Genomic DNA, 25,205 nt, shown 5'->3' with positions numbered 1-25,205 from the left:
CTCAGCAGGCTAGTTTCCCCAGCTTGTCTCTCAACATGCATTGTCACGATGAATTGATAATGATGTTGTTAGACACACGTGCACATACGCGCACGCTTGACAGATGTTCTCACATTTCATTGTTCAATGTGGGAACAGTGTAGAGTTTCACCTGATGAGGCAATGAAACACGTAGCAGAGCTTAGCTGATAAAGTCATGCTTCATTGCCTACAGTCTCTATATTGAATTTTGCTGGTTTATCGAATGCTTTCTGTGCTAGTTGTTACATAACTGTATGTATCATAGGACTTTTAAGGAAATATACTCTGTGGTTAACCAAGAACAATTTTATAGTTTTTGTATAATATGTGAAAGCTAAATATGAAAGCTGAATTCCTGCCAGCTTTTATCTTGAAAGAATAGTCAGGTTTTTCCAGCTTTTCTCTTTTAAGATGGGGAAGTATCTTCATGTGTTTGTGTTTGCTGTGAAGAACTCTGTACAGCCTCCTATTTATTACTGAGCTTAGTGTAGGTCTCTGCTGCTTCATTTTCAGGGTTAGGTCTGGGTCATCTGGAGGCCTTGCTTCATTACTCTGAAAGGGATCATAGAGGGGGTGAGTGAACAAATGACTAACAGGAGGCAGAGGTGGAGGAAACTGCCTCCTGTTCCTCACGGTGATGGAGAAGAGTTTGGTGTGTTTTCTGACTTTTTAACCCCCGTTTTGCAAAGAAGCACTCTGGGTTTTAGTCAAAGCTGGTTTTATTTGTCTCCTTGCAAATTCCAGTGGTATTTTAAAAAAGAAGTTATTATTTCACTGTAGCCAGGAACCAGATATTTGACTACATTTTTATGTTTACAGGACACTAAACTGTAGTGGACTCATAATGTTAAGTCTGCACCAGCAGGACACGGAAACAATTGTGTTAAATGTGCATTTAGGTCAGTCGTTCTTAAAGCGCTGATGCCTACTGTTACTGTAGGTGGAGTGTGGATGTCAAAAGGAAGCATGTGTGATTCAAATACTGATTGATATAAAAATTCATGTTGGATGTAAGCTTCTGTCTCCTTCTAAAGTGGAGCATGGCAGAAAGTGCCTTAACAAAAAGAACCCATTACAAAATCATAGAAACAGACGTGCTCACATGGTGAGTGAGTTAACATAGCTGTTGTTGAAACATTTAAATAAACAGTTGCAAACAACCTGCTAAATCCCCCGCGCCTCTACCAGAGTATTCCTAATCTCACATTTGAGTTGTAAACATCTTCAAAGCTGTTATTAAGACTGAGAAATCCTTCTGGGAATGTTTTCTGGAAGCTCAGGTACATCCTACCTTTTCAAATGAATTCCCAGAAGCCGTTAACACTGAATGGATAAGGCATTAGTCGCACATCTTTGAAAGCTCGTGTTTCAAATTCGTGCAGTTTTTGAGCAAATCCAGTAATTTTGGGAACTTCAGCAGTCTTCACTGGACAGCTAACTTATTGCAAACAGTGTATCTTTATCTGCTCTGAGAAACAATCACCACCAAATGGCAGGAGTGCTGACCTGACATCCTTTAGTTTTGTTCCTTGAATAGCTTCTGTGTGACACGCAGAGAGAGTAGAATTGAGGATTTGGCAGCTTTGAGGTTGCTCGGTGGTTTGGACTTTCCTTGGCAGTTAGAAACTATGTTGGACGCACGTAGGATGACTGTCACCCCGGCTGATTTAAACCTGTGTTTGTGTCACGGAGGGGGCAAGACCATAGCCAAACTGTGGAGGCTTATTGGAGGAAGTGGCTCCAGTGGGTGGCATGGTAACCCCCCCCCCCCAGATAGATAAAAAGTTGAGATAATAACAGCTTCTAGTTAAAACTGCTGTTGGTGTGTGGTTAAAACACATTTCTTCCTGTTTAAAGGAGTCTGAGAATAGTTTTTGTTTTGTGACTGTAAACCACTGATGTGGTTACATGGCTACACAACACATTCCTCTCGGATGTGTTTTGATTTTTTTTTTTTTTTTAATATCTTTGTTTACTTGCAGTGAAGCAGAGCTCTGGACACACGGCCGTGTGCTTTTCACTCTGGGGTCCAGTTTTGGACCAAACTCTTGCTCCACCACCAGCTGGGTGGCATCTAGTAATGTTTGTTTTCTAACATAAGCAGCTTAGCCCTCAGATTATCAGTCGCTACAAGTGATGTTTCGCAGCAAGGATTGCTTCGCCCATATATCTTCCGTTGTTATTCCCTTGGCGTGCCAACTTCTATTCTTGCCTCCACCCTCACAGCACCTGTTATACTGTGAGAGGTGGACTTGGATCCTGCTCTGTTATCAGAGTAGATAAATAGTGACAACATAAAAAGATTAAAGACAGTTTTAGTAGTGTTTAAACATGTGGCAGGTGATCAACATTATGATGATAAATCACAAGATGAGATTAAGTGTTGTTTTTATTGTTGGTCAATTTAGCGTATGCGTCCCAGTATGCTATAAAAGAATTAAATGTTTGCTCACAGTCTGCTAAGGAATTTCTTTTTGCATTGGGACAGAATGTGCCATAATGCTGTGTCTTCAAGAGAATGACACCAGAGTCAGTAACCTGGAGTTATTGAACCAGCCCGAAATGGAAAATGATCCTGTTACAGTTGCATTTGAGTCTGCGAAGCTCAGGATATTTTTGTACTATCAAGTTAAAAGGCAACATTTCCAAAAAGCCCACCTCTCTGGGGATTAATGAAATAAAAGCCCTATTTTTAGAGCGGACGTTCACTTATATGGCAGTTTTGTAATCTACGAGCAGGCAGATGTCTACCTGCTCAGAGGGACTCTTGGTTTATGACTTTCTAAGTGAATTGTGGCCCCATCTTATCTTAATGACCTTGTAGTACCATATCACCCTATTAGAGCACTTCGCTCTCGCTCTGCAGGCTTACTTGCTGTTCCTAGAGTATTTAAAAGTAGAATGGGAGGGAGAGCCTTCAGTTTTCAGGCCCCTCTTCTGTGGAACCAGCTTCCAGTTTGGATTCGGGAGACAGACACTATCTCTACTTTTAAGATTAGGCTTAAAACTTTCCTTTTTGCTAAAGCATATAGTTAGGGCTGGACCAGGTGACCCTGAATCCTCCCTTAGTTATGCTGCAATAGACGTAGGCTGCCGGGGATTCCCATGATGCATTGAGTTTTTCCTTTCCAGTCACCTTCTCACTCACTATGTGTTAATAGACCTCTCTGCATCGAATCATATCTGTTATTAATCTCTGTCTCTCGTCCACAGCATGTCTTTCATCCTGTTTTCCTTCTTTCACCCCAACCGGTCGCAGCAGATGGCCGCCCCTCCCTGAGCCTGGTTCTGCCGGAGGTTTCTTCCTGTTAAAAGGGAGTTTTTCCTTCCCACTGTCGCCAAAGTGCTTGCTCATAGGGGGTCATATAATATGATTGTTGGGTTTTTCTCTGTATTTATTATTGTGCGATCTACTGTACAATATAAAGCGCCTTGAGGCGACTTTTGTTGTGATTTGGCGCTGTATAAATAAAATTGAATTGAATTGAATTGAATTGTGGGAGTTAAGAGCAAACCATCACTTAAGCGTTTATCTCTCCATCTCCTGAGCACAATGATGGTGATATTTGTTACTGCAGTGGCATGACCTTACCAGCTCTAGCTCTGACCTGCATCAGCTGCATTTTTAATCCATGCAGCTGTCTACTAAGGTCTTGGATTTTAGTTAAGCTGTACGTCCTCAAAAATGACCAGGTTTTCAGACTTCCAACTAATTTCTTCTGTTTTTTGTTTGAGTGGTGCAACTACAGAGACTGCATGCTGGAGTCTCTTTGCTTTTAAAATACAGTGAATTTCTTACATGTGGACATTAGTGCTGGGTGCCATGGATCAACAGTCAAATGTCTATTTATCTATATATCTCTGTATTTTTTTTGATTAATTAATTAATTTATTATTACAACAGTTATATGTAAGATGCTACAAACTCCATTACTAAAACAAACTCATTAATATAAAATCTATAAAAACGTTCATAGATCATTTAACCCCTTAACGCCCTATTTGGTACATACAGTTTTTTGTGAGCTTTTACACTTCCACGTCATCAGGGTGATCCCCCCCCCCCCCCCCCCCCCCCCCTCAAAAAAAAAAAAATTGTCACATGATTAAAAAAACTTACAGTAGAATTTTCTGGTGGAGAGGCCAGCTGTACAGTGATAACACAAAGTGACAGACACACCCATTCCCTATTTACACCTGGGGTTAACTTGAAATGCATGTCTGTGGACTGTGGGAGGAACCTGCAAGGACATACAAGCAACACACAGGAAGGTCTCGGCTGACCAGGAAGTTTGAAGCAGGAACCTTTTTGTCGCTAACGACAACAACGTTAGACACAATTTCTCCAATTCTGTAAACTGTTACATATAATATATATACAGAAAAGTTTCCAATCCTCTGGTTTACGACAGAATTCCTATGAAATACATGAAACACCCATCCAAGTAAGTGCAGCCTTACTGATGGACCTGTACGGCTGTAAATCTATCTGTCTCATAGTTATCTTTGCTCTGAAGTTGTCTTGGCATGGCTAGCTTTGTGCCTAGAATTTTACCACAATGCTTGTTGATACTACAAGGGATTATTTATAGTGGCAGTGAGAGTTATTTTGGGCTAAAATGGGCCAAACAGCATAAGAGTGCAGCTAGGAGCGTGAGATACAGCTGGTGTCATTGGGATGAGTAAATGCTACACTTCTTTTTTTATTTATCTACCTTTATTTAGGTGACATTCTTTTATATTCTCCTCATTGTTGCTCTTTCCTCTTGCTTTCTACATGTATTAATTACGCACGTGTTAATGGGCTCGCTTCCACTTTCAGCTGCAGCTTTGTTAACTCATAAGTTAAACACTCACAGTGGGTGGGCGCGTGTGTCAACACGCATGAAAAGTAGGCAGACCGTACTTTAACTTATCGGCCTTTCTGCAGGCCGCATTCCTGCTTTCTTATCGGTTTCATCCCATCCATCTGTCAAACTCTCTCGTTCTCTCTCTTTTCTTTATTCTATCTGTATATCTCTCTCTCTCACCCCCTCCTCACCCGCAGTGCACTCCAGGTAGAGCACTTCACTCTGGTAATATCTGGTGAGGATGTAGGCTACCCGGCAACACTGGCATTTGGAAGGACATACAGATTAGAGAGGCTTATGGCTACCTGCTGTTCTCTCTCTGTGCCTCTCACTGTAGGTTATTTTATTTGCTCATCTAATGAATGTAAATTAAAGTGTGTGTGTGTGTGTGTCTGTGTGAAGAAGAGTCATGCATTAGCATCTCCCTCACTATAAATAAACACAATTCCATTCAGGGACTTTGAGTCCTTTGGGGCTTAAGTGAAGTACTCAAATCAATGATATTATGTGATTAAGCAAAGTGTGTTTTACTCCTCTTTTCTCTGCACCACCACTCCCACTATATCCATCCTCCGCCTTCTTGTTCTCCATCTGATGTCTAGGATCAATGTAATTGGTTAATGACTGGTTCAACAAGGTGTGTGTGTGTGTGTGTGTGTGTGTGTGTGTGTGTGTGTGTGTGTGTGTGTGTGTGTGTGTGTGTGTGTGTGAGAGAGAGAGAAAGTGGAATGTGTCAGTGGCAACTGATAGTCACTGTGGCCTCCTCTCCTTGTTGATGGGTCAGAGACAGACAAAGAGCTGCTATGTCTGCATGGGAACCAGAGGGGAGTGACAGGAGGAGAACAAAGAGGTGGAGGAGGAGGTGTTAAGGACAAGCAAGTAGCTGACTGTACACTGGGGCATTTGAAACAAATGTATATTTGTATTTTTAATGAGTCATTGTTTATAGGCTTTATGATATGGCAATTACTCTTCTGTTATAAAATATGTTGAACATTTGAATGTCATCAAAAAAAGAGATTTAAAAAATACAATTAGACTGCACAAGACTTGGACCATATCTTTCAGGTTTTATGGCAAAAATTATTTTTTCTCCCGCTAAAAACTTTATAAGCGTTAAGTAACACACTGTTCTTTTCAGCAAGGTTTAATTTATGCAGCATCAATTAACATTAACGGCCGCCTCAAGGGGCTTGTGATGTAAATGTCCTACAATATTAGCGAGAAAACCCCAACAAGCAGACACTCTCCTATAAGCAAACACGGGGGGAGAAAGAACTCACTTTAAACAGGAAGTGAACATGTTCAGGGAGGGCTCAGTTGAGATAATTTGATGCTATGAGGTCTTTAAGGTAGAGCTGTAATCAAAAGTTGACATGTACTCATCGTGGGCTTATATGTAATAGTAATTTGGGGGTTTTAATTTCTTTGAGCAGTTCTTTCTCTAGGTTGGAATGATGGTAAAGCATACATCTTTAACGACTTTAAAGTAAGAATTAGGCAGACAAGTTTGATTTTGTTTGGGATTTTCTGTAATCACATCATCAAAAGTATCCATTCATCCATTTTCTACCATGTATTCGGTACCAGGTGTTGGGGGCAGCAGCCTCCAAGCAGAGAAATTTGATGTCCCTTAGCAAGTTGAGCCTTGACCAAATCCTTTTCGGAGCCATCAGCCAGCTTCTGGCATAATTCTGGTTAGATATTTGACCACTCTTCTCAGCAAAATTGGTAAAGAGTATTTAAATTGGTTTGCTTCCCGGCGTTCCACAAATGTTTGGTAGGCTTGATGTCAGGGCTTTAGAAAGACCATTCCAGAAGCTTAATGCTAGCTTGCTTTATCAGTTCCTAAACCAGTTTTGATGTGTTTGACAATTCTTATACTGTTCTTAGGTGTGAAAGCCTACATGAGACAGAGATCATCCTATATGCGATGTGTGGAGCAGCTGTCTAATCCCTGCCCTTAATGAATGTCTATGAAAATGCATCCCAACCAGAACAAAATGACATAAAAAAGAGTTCATATGCTAAAAAAGCACTATTTTATACAGATATTTTATACGGATATAAATTAGATGAATGCCATGAAATAAAAATAATACAATGCTTTTGCTTTGTATTTTGGGTTGCTATGCTTGTTGCTAAGTGGGTGCTAGGTGAAATAATGATGTAATAATATCTGATATAGATAAGAACCTTCAGGAGCCTAAGATGTACCTGTGGGAAAGGTTTGGTTGTTCAACACCTGATGGTCTACGATGAGTTTGTGGACAAAGAAACACACTGTGTATTATAGCAGTGCTGTTGTATTATTATGGACAATTAATCTCCCATTTATTATCATTATCTGTTAGTTTTAACTTAGTAAGAAGGTTATGCAGGTAATAGATGTCCCCATTCAGTATACTTGGAGGCAAATGGCAAATAGTACGTTAATGCTCCTGAAAAAGCCATATCAAGGATTTTTGGCCATGCATCTGCAAAGCTGTGTTTGAAAAAGAATATTCTGCTTGAAATGACCCTTTATCTGCTTTTGTCAACCTCCGAGTTGGCTTTTTTTATATGGCCTCTTTTGGCAGATCAGGGTTGAATTAAGTGTTCAGTGAAAAAAGCTCAGATAATGTGTACAACTGGCAACTTGCTCAAGTCTTGCAAAATTATTGCACTACAGTATTCTTAATTAATTCCTTTTTTTCTTCTCAAAATCCATTGTAATCTGATTTATTAATAAGCATGATAATTTTCTGTCTTTGTGTGCCACCTTAACTAAATGAGCATCAAGAACAAAACTGTCTCCTCTGTGGAGGAATAATGGGGCCCTGCCTGGCAGGCAGTGGATGAGATTACTGATCCCTGTATTTACTGGCACACTGAGGCACATCTTGAGGTCATGATGGGGGCACTCACACACACACAAAAATACACACACTGAAGCAACAATGTAAATGTAAGCTGTCAGCTATTCTCCAAAGTAGTTTTTGCTCCTGGTGGCTGAGCAGTGAAAATATTTAGTGAGCTGATTGCACCATCTAGTGGTTATTTGTTGTTATCACGTTTTGAAAAGACTATGCTGTATTGCGTTTACTAAGCACTTTATCTGGACCTTTTTGAAGTTACATTGTGTATGACAGAAGGAAATATAGTTTGATTGATATGTTTCTATAGTATACTTAAAAGCATGTTTAGCCAAACAGAAGCAAGGCTGTATGTAAAATCAAAGTCAAATAAAAGTTTCCAGTTTCGGAGAAAGACACCAAGATAAGACTTGTTTTTTTGTGTCGGGGTCAAACTGGTTAACACCCTTTCTGTCTGTTTACTATTGAGTTGTAGTGCAAATTAAAAGAGGGTGGAGCGCAGTCAACCCTTAGGCAGGAGGAACTCGAGTTTCAGGTCTTTCCAGGTGAGGTGACACACCTGGCGGGTGGGTATCATCCTGTATGGGAGGCTCTAGTGTTTTTGTGCACGTCTGAGTGTCTGCTGCTGTGTACAAAGCTGTTTCTGTTGAACGAAGAAGGTGATCTGGTAAGTCCCTGCAGAGCTTTTGGCCATTTCTTCTTGATTTGTTATCTTGTGTAGTACATCGTTGTCATCGGTTAGACCGGATTTTGGCTGGTTGGCTTACTGAACCTGTTTTTGCCCTGCTCATGTATTCAATCATGTGCTCATGAAGGTTTCTGTGGTCAAATGATTTTTGTGTAGACAAAGTGACTTTGTTTGTTCTTTTTTCACTGTCTATCAGTATTTGTACAGTTCATACTGATTGATACGATAACCCTGTTACTATGAGCTTTTATTAAGTTGAAATTACATGGGAAGTGTTACATTTTGGAGTGCAGCTGCAAAACCTTTAGTGTAGTTTTTCTGTAGGAAATACAGAATACAGTAGAGAGTTGTATATTGATTTTCTTGGCGTGTGTGTGTGTGTTCATGTGTGTACATATACATAAGCAGAAGTATTTTATGTGGAAAAACTGGAGAATCATGAGGAACACATGGCTGAGTGCTGATTCTGTCTGAGGTGTCAAAAAAATCCCACCTGAGCTCGAGAGATGAGAGCTCACTTTTCACATTTTCCTGTTAACTGCTTACAAGGACGCTGCCCTTGTTGATATGAACTCTTCTACATCTTGGTTTACATCGATATTCCACATTTGCTAACCTAATCCGTTTACATACACATGCATGGACTTCTTCCTATTGTTCTTTGTTATTAGTGCTCCTCTCCTCCTCCATAGCAGTCAGTCATTCCAGGAACACAAACCGTGCCACTTACCGCCAAGTCTTATTTTAAGCAGCCCCGATCCCTCATAAAGCTAACGGCTATTAAGCAGAAGACACATGGCACACTACAGAAAGCTCAACCCTGTCCCGCCAACGCCACGCGCCTCATGCTTAATAGGAATGGACGTGGTGACACTTTGGCAGTGTCGCAGCGAGGCAGGAGAAAGACATTATTCAACAATGTGTTTTTCCACAGAAGAACCAGAAAACAGCAGAGGGCTGCCATCAGGAGGATTTCTCAATTTCTTTCTTTCCATTTCAGAATGTCATGTGGATAAAAATTCCCAAAGACCACGCTTTAATACACTGCAATTATGCACAGCTCATTGAAATGGAGTTCCACTGTGTGTAAATGAATGTTTGCCTTTACCACAGCTGGTTAAGCTGCAATTATGCTCTTACAAGTGTGTCATGTATGCTTGTGTGCATCGCCTGTAACTCTATCTACTTCTGTCTGTCTGACTTTGCACATTGTGGTGGTTTGGGGTGTTGGAATCGGGGCGACTGTGAAGAAAGAAATCAATTTGTATTTCAGCTACTCTACATCATACTGGCTTGAAGCAACCACAGTTTTCCATAAAAAGCACAGCTTTATTCCTCGTTTTAAACCCATGAGCTTGTACATCTCTCATCTTCAGTCTCTGTAGCAGAACCTCCCTCCTCTAAACATCATCACAGGAAAAATATTTAGAAACCTCTTTTTATGGGCTGGAAGATTGTGTGCTGTCTGCTATCATAACTGACCTTTATGGAAACACACAAGAGCAAGCAAAAACAACATAGTGTACCCTTCAGCATGCAGCTGTTGATTACTGTCTGCAAATTTAATACCTCAGCAAGTCTGTGGCCTTGGATGCTGCAAGAACTGTGCAGTGGATTTAGATGATAGTTGGAGGTAAAGGGTTAGGGGATCACCAGTGATTACACAGACCTCAAACAGTTTTATCCTTTCTATATATATTTGGTACTGACTAAAACATCTAGTAGGATTGAGTGTCTAAGAAGTGTCGAATCTGAAAGCTAACATTAAATATTTTCATCACATTTGTGATCACTGCAGTGATTACTTTTATTTAAATGTCACAAGATGAATTTCTTCAATCTAGCTGACAGAACGGTGTTGGTAAAAGGAGCATGTGTTGCACAGGCTGCTGAATAGATTTTCTGTCATATCACTAAAGACCAGTGTAGATAAACCCTGAAGCTGATCAGCAGACACTGGAGCTGCTGGATAACTTTGGAGCTAACTGCTCCTTTGAGCTGTAACCAGAGCAGGTGTGACAGGGCTGGTTTTGGATGGTCATCAGTTACGCAGTGGAGACGAGTGTCATTCATGGTGGCCCAGTAAAATCCAGTGCCAGGAGCTGGCCTTGCTGTTACTGGATATGAGAAGAACAGGACAGACAGAAAATCCAACATCCCAATGGGTGTCTGGGGAGGATTGAATGGCGCTGACCTTCGTTGGCAAAGTTGACCTCTCTTGTGTCCTGTTATTGCTCTTCCTGTCAGGCCCAGATGGAGACAGCATTTCACCCAGTTGAACCCTGAGAAAGCATTCAGAGGATGACATGTTTGTCTCCTGTTTCTTTACCTGATGAAGTTCTTGATTTCTTTTTGCCTTTTGCTGTGCGCAGTGATCTTCCAATGTCCTGTCTGCTCAAGAAAGAGGAGAAGAAGCTAAAGATTAAATAATAAAACTGTCTTCAAGTTTTAAACTTGAAACAGACTTTACATTTCTTGATAGGCAGTGAGAAGTTTCAGGCACTCGAGTGTTTTTCTCTGTAAGTCATTCACCTCCTGACTGTTTCTCTCTCTAACTTCATCAGCATCCAGCTGAGATTCAGATTGTTCCACTGCTTCTCCCCGCAGGCCCAGCAGAAAGGATTGTTTTTGAAAAGAGAAGAATAACAGTCTGTACACATTTCCATCACCCAGATGTGTTTCCGTACATGCAGACAAGATCTTCTGACTAACATACATACAGGTGTTTTGTTGAGGAAAAGTCCTTCAGGTTGCACCCCAGCTGGGTTTCTTAGGGTGAACACTCCCTGCAGTTGCAACAGTTCCCACTAGATGGTGGGAGAACCATTTGGAGATGTCAGGCTTTACATGGATACATGGAGGAACAGCTCATTGCAACTAAGCAGAGCTTGACCTTTATCAACATGGCAAGGTGTCACTTTACTCTTCCCATGACCATCAGTTTTCTTGTGGTCTGAGCAGACACTAACATTTGAGAATGTGGTCATTCCCCTTTACATGCAACAAAAAATGAAGAAAAAGAGCATACCTTAAGACTTTTCATGTTTGTTTCTATTTTGCTACGTAGACTCAAACTACATGTGTTTGTACAGAGCTGGAGGGTTTTTTTCTGTTAATGTTTGTAGTTCCCACTGACGCTAAGTGCTTTCTAATACGGCGTTGTCTGATTGTCGGGGTTTTCTCTCTATTATTGTAGGGTCTTTAGTTTACAATAAGCGCCTTGATGTGACTGTTGCTGTGATACAGTCTTATATACATAAAATTTATTAAAGGTTGGGGTAAGGTAGCTGAAACTCGAACCCATGCAGAGGATGAACAGAAGGAGAAAAAGGATTAGTTTGAACTCTGGATAATGGAAAACTACTTCAATAGAATCCAAGAATAAAGACATGGAGTTGGAAATGAGCAGAATACGTGTGTGTTGTCCACACTGATGCACATTAGCTGCTTGGTTTCCTTATGTTGTGATTCAGGGGTATATATAAGCTGAAAAGTAGCAGCAGAAAAAGTAATGCGTTGTAAACACCAGAAGTAAATTGTGAACACACTGTCAATGCACATGCACTGGCTCACCTACAGAGAAAAATATATGTTTTGCTGGTATAATAGATATTTATATCCATGGTTACAGATGCCAGTGTAATCCCTAAACACATACTCAGACATATACATCTATTCTGCCCCAAGTAGGCTCAAAATTCTTGTTCTCTTGCAGGGCTCTATGGCATAAAGCCCATCCTCAGATTCAGCTGGAGATTGCTTCCGAGGAGCTCCTGACGCCATTTTCCACAGTCTGAGGAGGACCAGGAAGTAGCCGGCAGGAGACATGCCTGCCCTGGCCACCGGAACCAGCCATGAGCCAGGTAACGGACCCTCAGGCGAGGAACACAATCAGCAACACTACTAATATGTGTCTTTTAGAAGAATTTGCTAAAGGACTTATTTGATTCATGCTATTATGTGGCTCCACAGCATACAAATAGAAGAGTATGAATGCAAGTCTGACCTCAGCTGAAAAATGAATATATTTTTATTTAAATGTCAGTATAGCCTGGTGCACCCACCACTTTAAGGGGAGCCCAAATCTAATTTCAGTGTAGAAAAGAATTACTATTCATGTGCCTCAGGGTACTTTTTCTTGACTCGAGTGGACCATGTAAAACTGCGGTTGGAAAATAAACCAAAGTCTATTTTCACTCCATTTTGTGCCCAGCTAAATGAAAAGCATAGAAAAGCAGTTTAACAACATAGAGCAAAATGATGTTAAAATACATACACCGTGCTCTCGCCTTCCAGTTGTGAGGAGTGCGTGTGTGTGATGTCAGAATGAGGAACATGTCAGACTTGTCATCACCGAGACAGCTGGCAGAAATCACCACCTCTCCCCTCAGGAACGCTTTTCTGCTCTCAGACCAACCTAATCAGAATCAGAATCAGAATCAGAATACTTTATTGATCCCTGGGGGAAATTATTTCTTTGTTACAGTGCTCCATTATACACCAACATTAACAAAACAGACAACACGCTAACTAAGAATAGCACAATATATATATATCTATATATATATACATAAGTCACACAATAATAAATAGCAGGAAAGAAACACAAGTCACACAATAATAAATAGCTGGAAAAGAACCGTGTAGTTGTAGCAGTAACCAGTATGTTAAGCAGATGCATTATACAGGGAGATGGCCACAGGCAGGAATGATTTCCTGTGACGTTCAGTGGTGCTTTTCGGTACTCTCAGTCTCTCACTGAACGTGCTCCTGTGACTGACCAGCATGTCATGGAGTGGGTGGGAGGTGTTATCCAACATTGTCTTTATTTTGGACAGCATCCGCCTCTCCGACACCACCTTGAGGGAGTCCAGCTCCATCCCAACAACATTACTGGCCTTACGGATCAGTTTATCGAGTCTGTTGGCATCTGCGACCCTCAGCCTGCTCCCCCAGCATGCAACAGCATAGAGGATCGCACTGGCCACAACAGACTCGTAGAAAATCCTCAGCATTTTGTGGCAGATGTTGAAGGACCTCAGTCGCCTCAAAAAATAGAGACGACTCTGGCCCTTCCTGTAGAGTGCTTTAGTGTTTTTAGCCCAGTCCAGTTTATTGTCAATGTGGACTCCAAGGTATTTATAATCCTCCACAATGTCAACACTGACCCCCTGGATTGATGGGTGGCTACATCACTGTGCACGCACACACAGAGGTCTTGACAAGCTCTGAACAGCATGAGGACAAAAGGAGGAGAGACATTAAGTCTTACGCTGATGGATAAAGAGCATGTGTGTTTCTGTGTCCAGACTTTTAACAGAGTAACAGAGCAGCAGGGTGGCTGTAGCTCAGGTGATAGAGCAGGAAGGTTGGTGGTTCGATCCCTGGCTCCCCCTAGTCTGCATGCCAAAAATCCTTGAGCAAGATTATAACCCCCAGTTGCTCTCCAATGCATCCATCGCAGCGTGAATGTGTGTGAATGTTTGCTAGACAGCACTGAAGTATAGAAGAATGAATGGGGGTGAATGTGGCATGTTGTGCTTTGAGTATTCTGGGATAGTAGAAAAGCGCTATATAAGAATCAGTCCATTTACTAGTAACCAAAGGTCCCGTTGTTCTGGAAATTTGTAAAGGCAAAGTAGAAAGCCAGACCGTCAATTACGATTATAGTCATTTTGGGCAATTACCGGCAAGGGTTCAGGTTTCCAAATAAAACACGTAAAGATTCCTCTGGCCCATTTCCCCCTTGATGGTCCCGTGAAGTTGTGTGAGCAGGTGAAACCTAATGAGCATTATGAATGTTGTGTTACAGGTTAGGAGGAGACACAAATGGTTGTGGTTAGCCTGGCATAGGGAGTAACTGGTGTTCTATCGACGTTTGTACAGATTACTGGTAGTATTACTCCTGGTATCCTAAGAAAGCTGTTGATTTAGGAGCAAAAGTTCTGTGAGGATGATGGAAAAAAGAATTCATAGTTTTCAAGAAAAAAGCAACCATTTAATTGATAAATACATTTTTAGATCAGCTGTGACTTAAAACTACAGCTTCAAAATGTAATAAGGAAATAACATGTTAAAAAATATGATGACTGCTGGTGCGCCACTGTAGTTTAATCTGTTTCACTACAATCTGTACTTCCAGCTGGAAGACATATGATAGATAATATTTTATTGAATTTCTGCAGTGTAGTTTTATATTTGCCATGCCCTGGTTTTAAAGGTTGCTCTGCTACCAAAAATAAGCCACAAAAATGATGATGATGAAACTCTGCAGAATTGTGTGCGAGTGAGAGGCCAAGCACGAGAGAGAAGAAATGACAAACTGAGATAAATTACAGTGAACGGCAGTTACGGCATGGGGAGAAAGATTTGTGCTATGCTGAGGTTTGTTGCACCCTTAGCAAGGTATTACGCCATCACACTTTCCTACCACACGAAGGATGAACAACATCCATCCATCCATCAATCACCCTGTATCCTAGTTAAGGTCATGGGGGCAGCAGCCTGAGCAGAGAAGCCCAGACTTCCCTCACCCTGGCTGCCTTATCTTTAGTCAGAAAAAGGGGGCTCATCTGGGTGGACACCAGGACTTTAACAGAGCCAATCAACAGATATAATCTCTCCAGCAAGTCATTGGTCTGCTCTGAGGTTACCCCATGGTAGGACATGCCCAGAATACTTCATCTAGCAGGCATCCAGATGGCATCCTAGTCAGATCCCTTATTTACCTGACTCCTTTAAATGTGGAGGAGCAGCAGCTGCTCTACTCCGAGCTCCTCACCCTGTCTCTAAGGGACAGCCCAGCCATCCTTGGAAGTATGGATGGATTTGTCCTCATCTGTTTGTAATCTGTTGAAGTTCAGGGTCTGGGGTTGCCATTCACTCAGCTTTAACATCACTTTAGGTTCTTCGCTAGCTTAGCATTAGCATGTTGTCTATGCAGATACTTGCAAAGAGCCAAAGTTGTGTTAAGAGCATAATACAGTTGTTTCTGTCCTGGATATCATTTGCACTTTAACACCAGCTGATTGTAGAGCAAGGGCAAGTGGATAAGTGGAATCGATAGGCAAACACATTAACAGTTCCAAGGACTTGGACTACTGGGAACTGTTTCTCTACAAGAACTGGTTATTGATTCCCATCCTTAATTAGAATGAAACTCATTTCTGCCAAATCTATCTTTAAAAGTGAAAGCCCAAAGAGGAACCAACATTTAAAATGAAAGAGGCAGCAACTGAAAAAAAGGAGAGAGAATAAACTCAGACAATAACACATAGACAAAGAGGACATAGAGTAAAGGAAGTTACATTCAACAACACAAAGGCTTATACAAACAAGCACTTCCACGGATTTATTCAGAGGTAAGAGAAATGAATCTAAGCTAAACTTCAGGAGGAAATAAAGAATATGGTACTTTTGATTACACTGTGACACCTGACTTTAAAAGAATCATGAGAAAAAAACAGACAATATGGTAGGGATGGTGTCACACACATTAAATTACTAATGTGTGTTTTTTAAAGGGAGTTCCTGACTTGATGAGTGGGAAAAAATGACATTTTCCATACCTATGATTTGTTGCCAAAAAGCCACGCCATTGTTTATATAATAATTCATATAAATTTAATAACTTGAAAAATGTTAACCTCTAAAAACTGTAAATATGTCTGTAAACTTCAATTTGTAGATACATTTCATTAAAAATGTTTGTGTTTTGATATGTATTTTCCTGAATTTGTATGCAGCACACATCCCCACATAGCAAAATTGGTATGGCCCGGATCTGGCCCACACATTGTGCTTACACGTGGCCCACATACCACAAAGAATGACAGCGCTTTGGTGGCCCAGATCAGGTTTGCCAGAGGTGGCCCACACATGGGCCAGCACAAGGCCAGTTGCAGACACACTGCTGGCCCTTTGCTGGCCCAGAACAGTTTCAGCTCTGGCCCCAGATGTCAGCCTAATGTGTACCTTAATCAAGCCATGTAATAACAACATGTGCTGGAACATAATAGTGCAAAAGTAACATGACGAAACTGTGTTCAGACAGAGAATGGACTGATTCTTAACTCAATGCTTCCTAACTACATTCGTACACATTCACACTCTTGACATGCAGACTGGAGGAGCCAGGGATCGAATCACTAACCTTCCAATCAGTGGATGACCTGCTCTACCTCCTGAACTACAGCCACCCAGTGGTAAACATGAGTAAACCGTCACTAGGTTTTGGATAAAGTATACACTCACAAACCTGTCAAACCTGCATTTGAAATGTTGGCTACCATAGCATTATAGTATTGCAACATGGCATTTGGGTCTTCTAACTAAAATAGGAAAATAGGAACATAAATAGTGCCGTCATTGCCAGACCTGGCCCACATCTGGTTGACATACACCCTGCCATGACACCAGTCAGTCAGAAGTGCCAGCTTGATGCCAGATCCGGGCCAGACCTATTTTCTATGAGCCTGGGCCACATACACCAAACCACAATCGGGCCAAATGTGGCATGCCATCACATAAACAGTGCCATCTACGCCAGGCATGGCCCATATCTGGATGACATATCACTTACCATGCCAGAAGTCAGCCAGCAGTGCTGGCTTGACACCAGATCCGGGCCAGATCTGTCTGCTATTTGGGTCCTTGTATGTCACCTGACAGTTCTGGTTTATTAAACTGGCAGGTCATATTGACAAATAACAGAGTCCTAATGGGTTTTTGAGATTTTCCATCCAAATCCATCAGTCTGCAACTTCTGCTGTCACCCTGTTCCCACATTTATACTCAAAACATGTCAAATCTGTCAGCAAAACACCAAACACATGCCTGACAAAAATTGACACCAGAAAACTGTGATTGCAGTTTTCTGGTGGAGTGATCTGTTGTAGGTGTTGATTTAAGACTGGAGACTTCAGGATGAACAAGTAGACTTAAATCTTTAATCTGCAGATAGCTGCTTCTCTCTGATCCTGGCTTTGCCTGTGGTCTCTGACTGTTATAAAAGATTCTTTTTATCACCACTGTCGCCAAATATTTGCTCACAGGCTATTGTCCTATTGCTTTGGCTCGTTCTCTCTTTTCTTACGATATAAAGTGCCTTAAGATGACATAAACATAACTTAAACTGAATTCAGTTAAACATCATGGCATAGTGTTATCTATCAGTACATCCTCTTCTGTAATTTCTTTTATCAAAGTTCACTGAAAACCATTTTTTCAGCGAGTTTGGCAAAAAAATGTTCAAATAAGTATCTTTTACTATCAAGTCTACTGCTTTTTCAGTAAAGCTGTTGCTTGAGGCCGTCTTTCCTCCTCTCTCAACTGGAGAATAGGAAGGTAAATCAAGCCTCCAGTGGATTAGTGAACATGGATCTCAGACATGTTCACAAGGCAGTGTTTGAAATATGTTGTCACAACACTATTCCCCCAGCAGTCTGGCAAACCTCTTAAACCCCCCCATATATTGAGGGGGGTCAATAATTCACCGAGCACCTGGGAGAAAGACAAAACCCAGCGTTCATTTCATGTATAAAAAACGAGTTCATTTTCATCAGTTCGTATTTTGTAAGAAGATCGGTATAGAGAGGGAAGTGGGCTCCCTTAGCAGCCCTTTCTACACCCATCACCTCATCCCATGTCTCTTTAAATCCTTTTGTTGAATATATTATGTGAGATGTTCTGTAGAGAGTTCCAAGTTGTAAATGATTGAGAGGGCCAGCTGCCCTCAGGCGGCTTTTGTTAGCTACAAAGCAAACTTTCTGGTGATGAGGACACCAGAACCTGCATCTGGCCTGCATCATTATGTGTAAAAGTTCTCTTGGTCTCTCTTCCCCCCTTTTTTGTTGTATGTTTTTTTTCACCAGAGAAACGGTGAGGTATGAAGCGCTAACACTGCACAGGAATCGTGTCAGGGTTTAGAGAAAAGGGCAGGATATTATACTGATGTATCCTGGTGCCCAACAGCAGCAGCAGCAGCAGGAGAGCATGACATCAGCTCTCCCACAAAACGTTCAGAGCTGCCAGCACACACGGCCTCTAACCTGGTCAGAACCCAGTTCAGTCAGTCGCTCAGCAGCAGTCAACGTCAACCATCAATCAGTCATTTTCAGCTCTGACTTACTCTGCTTCTGTCTGTGGTGATTTTCTTTTTTTCTCTTTCCTGTCTCTCTGTTGCCCTGTGCTCTGATGAAAGACACTCTCAGAGAGGTAGCCAAGCCACTTGTCTTTGTTTTGACGTTTCAGTGGCTCTGCTGTGGATATGTTTAGAACTTCTTCACATAATCAGTGTTAGTCCAAAGGCTTTCAAGCACTGTGTGGTTGTGTTTGTGGAGTTTGAAACTGGGGGGCCTTTTCTGGAGAATTAGTGAAGGGGTCTTTGATGCAGCTTGACTGCATTCAGTATGAGCCTGACCTTTAATGCATCACCTAGTTTGGTGGATCACAGCCACACTGCGGACCAGAAGTGAACAGCAAACAAGTATCTGCTACCACTCTTCATCAGCTGTGCTCCAAGACTGTGTTGTGTTTGGATGTAACCCCACTCACTCACTGGTTTTGTGCTCTCTCCGTCTTGAGTGCTTCACCTCCCCCCTGCTTAATCTTGAAACCATCAGCTCCCCAGTCTGGTTCTCTTTAAATTGAATTTGAAATCTTCATTCTTTTTATAAGCTGGGTGAGTAAAACCCTGAAAGGCCTCGTGGATTTCAGCATCCGCTGTTCTGAGAGGATTCAGATTTAGCCGCGAGCCTCTTGTTCCACGAGGCCTGCGTCTCACACTGTAACCAACAAACCTTACACATGCAATAGTGTTGACCTGTGCATGGCTCACATAGACCTGGATTAATGCAATGTCTGTTCATTTCACTTACTTCAGATTCAGTTGCTGAAATGGTTTAGTAAATGGAGTGTTTACGGACAGCGAAGATGTGTGCATATGTGCTGTGTGTTTTATTAAAAAAGAAGTTTCATATTGAACTTGTTAACTAATCAAAAAAGAAGTGGGATTCTTCATTCCCTGTTTTTTTTAGTTGTTTCTAATCATGGACAGAAGCGTCCCTCAAACAACAGGAAGGGCTAGAACAAAAGCAAGAAGTAAAGGCCGGGGAAGGGAAATAGTTTATTGCCTTTATGTTTCCTCTTCTTTCCAGTGGCAAGCAAGCGAGGGATATCATCGTCTGTTTGGTCGCTCGTAGAAGTTTGAACCATACATTTTTGTTTTTGTTTTTTTTAATGCGTAATAGAATCAGCATGGAGGGAAAAGGGAGAACATCCACAGATTATAATTAGAGCTCTAGTCTGTGTAAGTATGTACTCCTTCCTAAAGGCACTAGTACAGGACTTTGTGTGTTTTGTTTTTACGTGTGCATCTGCTTTCTGCCTGACTCTGTGTGTGTTGGGTGTATATGTATTCATGCACACATACAGCACTTGTGTCTTTTGCTGTGCATGCAACAACTCACACCTCCCACTACCACACTGACCCCCCTGCTTCCTCTTTCCTTCTGCAGGTCTGTATGAGCTGCTGGCGGCCCTGCCATCCCAGCTGCAGCCTCATGTCAACTGCTCTGAGGACAACACCTTCCTTCAGGATATGTTTGGAGAGAGAAGTCTCCACTCACTTGTCAAGGTACAACAAACAAATAGAGTTATAGGAATTTTGCCTATATGTTTTTCAGAAAATCATGTGTTGTTTAACTCATATATGCACGCACTGATAACTCTTAAATACACTTAAAACACTTAAGTAATTTCATTTAAGTGCTATACATATGAATACCTCAGTTTAACCAAGCCTAGCTTTAATTGCACATGTAGATTGTGTACAAAGTTTATTGCCAAGAAGGCAGACAACTAAATTAGTCAAATAAAAAGTCTTGAAAAGAGGAGCCCCTCTGCCTCAAAAGCAATTATTATTCATGAATTACAGTCCTATTGCCCCATCTACCTGCCCAGACCTTCTAATTCCTTCCTCTACCAGCAGAAAGGGGCCTGTGGTTTGGTTACTGCCTGTTAAACTAGATAGCTGCAGAGATTGGGGAGAAGGTTTGTCTGAAATCTTTCTCTGATTTTTGTTGTTAAATAGAGAACAATTTTCCCACCTAAACATGGGGTAGTTTTCCTGCAAATCAGCTTTCCATTCTTTATTATTCAGTAAATAAATGTAATAGCTGCTCGACCGCTGCGTCTGACTGATAGGTTTACCTGAGCCATCCTAGTGAGCCAAATGGACAGACAGGCAGACTTTAAAACGCACAGAAGTACCAAACAACCATCTCGTCTTACTCAGAAACCAGATGCAGCATTCAGGTGAAAGTGGCTAACATCATGGAGACACCATTAATAAAACCTTAACTGTCCTCTTCCTAAAGCTCGGCCACCAAATCTCCACAGTCCACCTTTATTTTGGGTTTGTGTAAGGTTGTAGAGGGGATACGAAGGAAAGGCTAAACAGCAGAGAGAAAACACATACATCACATTAATCTGACAGGCTTCCTAACCCAGGTCGCTCATATGGAAACGCTCATGCCTCACCTGGGTAATTACAGCCAGTTACTGGTCACTCTGTCTGGAAGGAGAGAGAAGGTCCAGAGGAGGAGGTGTCACAGATGGAGAGAGAGACAAGAAAGAAGTAGAGAATTCAGAGCAACATGAAGACTTAAACCAGACATATGCTCTTTCTGTCTCTCTCACCTGTACTCACCAGATGGTCAGGACGTCTCACATCCCTCCTAATCCGATTATGTTACAGAGATGAAAGAAATATTGTCCAATATCATCTTTCAGCTTTTATTTACATCTGTTTGTTGCTAGAAAATATTCTCATGACATGAGCCAGGTGCTTATTTATAGTTTGAAAGCCTCACTTGAATCCAAAATATATCCCCTTCCTTGCACTGTCTTACTTTGTATTTAGGCTACCTTCCAAATGTTTTCATTAAAGTTCAATGGTCGACTGCAGCCCAGAGTTACCGGCTCAAGTACGTTGTCCACAAACAAGTACCTCTGAAATGAGCCAAAAGGGGATAGATGATGATAGATGAAGCCAAATGCAAGGTTATGATAGGGACAAGGGAAGGAAGAAGGAAACTCCATATTGCAGCAGACGGGTCACAGTATGCTGTTGACTGCTGAAAAACTTTTTGAATCATGTCTAGCACACTGGAGGGACAATTAAAACAAGAAGAAAGCTAAAGGTCAACCAGTCCCTATTCTATCATTTTGTATTGTCTGTATTGGTAATCAAGGAAAATCTCTCGAATGATCCCACAGCCATTACTCCAGGTCCATCCATCCCTCCATCCATCCATCCATTCTCTGCTGCTTATCCTTTTCAGGGTTGCGGGGGGACTGTGGAGCCTATCCCAGCTGCCTAAGGGCGGGAGGCAGGGTACACTCTGGACAGGTCGCCAGTCTGTCGCAGGGTTCTGTTCCAGGTCACTTTGAAAAAGATGTTCAGCTTTTAAAGGGTGTGATGTGAAGTTTTCTGGGCAGAGGTCTTAAGCCTGCTTAAATACTATGTTTTATGTCTTCAGGTATTTTGAAAGGTCTCCAAAGTGTGCAACCCTGACCCTTAACATTAGATTAGTTCATGTTAGCTAACTAGTGACAGATTATTTCAAACCAATAACTCAGTGGAAAGAAAAATAAAACTAGTTAGCCGTAATGTTAGGGCTTATAGATGATGTTCACAAGATGCAGTTAGCACTGTTTTATATAGTGTTATAGTGTGATTTGACCCCCAGTTACCTCAGGATTAATTCTGAGATAACTGGGGATCTAAAAAAGTTTACAACATGACAGGTTGCCATATGTGCATCATACCACCAACACTAAGTTGTTACCGAAGCATCAACAGCAGTCGTAACATCCATCAGCATGTCCACAGGGGGAAAAAATGTTTACCTCCACGACATGCCTATGCACAGAGTTTTATTGCCGAGTAATAACGGCTTTATGCAGGATTTGAACTTCTAAGATGACCTTGAAACATGACTGTTGTGCTGGCCAAGACAGAGTCCTAACAGGCTGTGATTTATCTCGGCAGACTGTGTGGATAAGTCCAGCTGAAATGGCTGTAGCTGTTTAAGGCCAAGATTTAAACTGGAATCTTGATGGGGAGAGACGATGTAAAGACATTTCACACGTCGTTGCGTCGCGTTTTCTTCACTGGAAAGTTATAAAAGTGCATTTTGATTGGTGACATTTGGTGTTTGGGTAATGTTTTTGAATGACATCATGTTTTGGATTTTGGTGCTGGTCCCTGGTGATTATCGAAGACAGATGACAGCTTGAAGAGACTCAAATCAACTCATCGACACACGCTGCTCATGTTGTTGCTAATCAGAGCTTCTGCCAGGGCCAAAAACATTGAGGACAAATACCGTCCAGTGATTGTGTCAGAACATTCAACTGATTCTGACTTGCTTTCCTCTGTATTTACAGTACTGCTGCCGTCTAGCTTTAAAACATAATCAGTTGTGTTGCGAGGAGTAAAAACTATGTCTAACATTCCTAAAACAGATGTTTTAATTGCACACAGCATCTGTAGCTGTTCAGTGTGACAGCAAACAAACTGCTTTTCTTGTCTTTTTCTGTCCCGCTGAGTGATTTTCTGTCACACATTGTCACTGCTCCATCTGTGTGTGTGTGTGTGTGTGTGTGTGTGTGTGTGTGTGTGTGTGTGTGTGTACACTCCCGCATGTGTGGATTTGGCCCTTTAGATATAGAAGTGGCCCAGAGCATCTCTGTCACTCTCTCCTCAGCCAGAGGCTCCTCTGTTCCACCATCCTGCTAGAATGCTTTCTAGCACATCCAGCTGGAAGCTCCAGGCTCGGGGCCCAGCTATCAGTCAGACCTGTGGCCCAGATCCCCTTCACCATGCTGGGCCTGAGGAAGGAGAGATGCAGGAGTGGCTGCTGGGAGGAAAGCTGTCCCATCAGTCTGTTCCCTGATGGGACCTGACAGCAGCCTGTAGGCTGTCAACGCATTCCTGCGCAGCTGCTTTTAAATCACAAATGGGATATCTGTAGTGTTTTTTGTGAGTCTGTGTGTGCGTAGGCCGGAGCACAAGTGTGCAACTGTGCCTTTGACGTTGTGTGCGTGGGTGTGAACGTGTGCTTTGTGTGTATATAAATTATTCCATCTCTGCTCCACATATGATGAAGTGGTTTTGCGTATATAAATGAGTGAAAGTGAGCGCACGAGTCAGGCTTACTTTCCATTTTAGCAACTCTCCAGAGATGCAGCTCTGTCTCTCAACACTGTGCAGTCACAGCGCTGAGGCTGATAAGGAAATGTTTAGCCAATTTCACCAGACTGTTGAAATGATTTGGAATCATCACGGGGCCACTGGGACATATCGAATGCATGGTGGAAAACTGGATTGTTTGTACAGTGGCTAAGCTAACTGAAATACTTAGAGGATCGGGGGAGTGAAAGATCTTTGTGTGTGCTTTTGGTATTTAAGGACATGATTTAATGAGCTCTGTGCATGTATAAAATGGGGCTGATGGAGGTTGTACATGTTTTCTTACACGTGTGTTTGGAGACATGCCAATGGCTTCTAGCGTCCACACTTTTTCTTCCACATGTGCTCACTACTATCTCAGCCTTAATAATGAATACAATCTGTCCTTTCAGATTCACGAACGGCTGCAGCACTATGAAGAGAGCAAGCCCGCCCCCGTCCTGGAAGGAGCTGCACCTCTGGCACGTGACGTAAGTGTTTTAAAAAACTTGTTGCTCTTTTTATTGGCTGGGAGGCAAATGAATCGATTAAAGGAACCTTTGGTAAACAGTGTCTGTCTAGATGGGTTTCGGTTAATGAAGGTTTAATTTATTGAATAACATCAAATGACACTGGCCCCGGCCGCACTGTCTAGAACTCCCAGCAAGTGACTGCCACCGCTCAAGTGAAACCAGCATGGCCAATGCCGTTGTTGTAAGGAAGAGAGACACACCACATCATCAATAAAAAGTGATGGCCACTGATCTAGAACTGTATGATTGTTATGGCTGACTTGTATCCTTCTCCCTGTTGGAAAACCCTTTTCCTCTTCTGGCTGACTTCCAAACATCTTCATACAAACTCTGCTGTTACTTGGACAGACCACTTGGTGCCATCAGAGAGCATTGGTCTGCATTTTATTCCTGCAGGGTCAGATAGGAAAAATACAAACACAGAGAAAGGGTTCATCAGTGTCAAGTGGCTTTCATGTCAGTTTTTACTGTGTGGGACGGCTTGCTGCTCCTTTCCACACTCCAACCACGTCCAGGAGGATCTTCCATAAATCAGAGCACAGATGGAGGAGCGTGGCCTGAGCTTTAGAAGCAGAGTCACTCGTCTCAGAGCTACCAGTCATTCATCATAATGTAGTTTAGCTCAGGCCCAGTGATCAGTAATGCTCTCAGAGCTCCCATTGTTTCCAGGTTTAACCGATTGTTTTCTTTAGTTCTTAAGATTCTCATTGGAAAATGATCTGGTGCAATAGAAGATTTATCAAAGGGCAGGTGCCAATAGGTGGGAGTTCTAGGCCGCATGACAAAGTGTGGCCTTGCCTCCAGCTGCGATGTACCTAATTTAAGACAAGATGAAGCTGCAGATAAATCCTGTAACTGAAAGAGCTGCATTTTTAAGTCTTAATACAATATGATACAAATAGAAGCTACACCAACATATCTTCTTTAGATGAAGCATAACTAGTATGTTTATCTCTCTAAATGCAAGTCCCCTATTCATTACTGACACAAGGCACACCTTGCAGAGTTGAACTGTAAATTACA

The 25,205-nt window shown here is 41.9% G+C and overlaps 1 protein-coding gene across 5 annotated transcripts in view; it reads left to right on the top strand.

Moving 5' to 3' along the window:
• Positions 1–25,205, top strand: part of mpp7a (MAGUK p55 scaffold protein 7a) — a 66,246-nt gene that overhangs the window by 18,378 nt on the left and 22,663 nt on the right. For all 5 annotated transcript variants that reach the window (XM_063484158.1, XM_063484161.1, XM_063484160.1 and 2 more), the window contains exons 2-4: positions 12,130–12,277; positions 19,931–20,049; positions 24,063–24,140. In XM_063484158.1, the coding sequence (XP_063340228.1) occupies positions 12,241–12,277; positions 19,931–20,049; positions 24,063–24,140 (234 nt within the window). In that variant the 5' untranslated portion in view covers positions 12,130–12,240. The remainder of the gene's footprint in view (positions 1–12,129; positions 12,278–19,930; positions 20,050–24,062; positions 24,141–25,205) is intronic.

The sequence above is a fragment of the Pelmatolapia mariae genome, linkage group LG9, assembly GCF_036321145.2.
Source record: "Pelmatolapia mariae isolate MD_Pm_ZW linkage group LG9, Pm_UMD_F_2, whole genome shotgun sequence".
NCBI classification, from domain to species: domain Eukaryota; kingdom Metazoa; phylum Chordata; class Actinopteri; order Cichliformes; family Cichlidae; genus Pelmatolapia; species Pelmatolapia mariae.
This window is presented reverse-complemented; position numbering and strand designations above follow the sequence as displayed.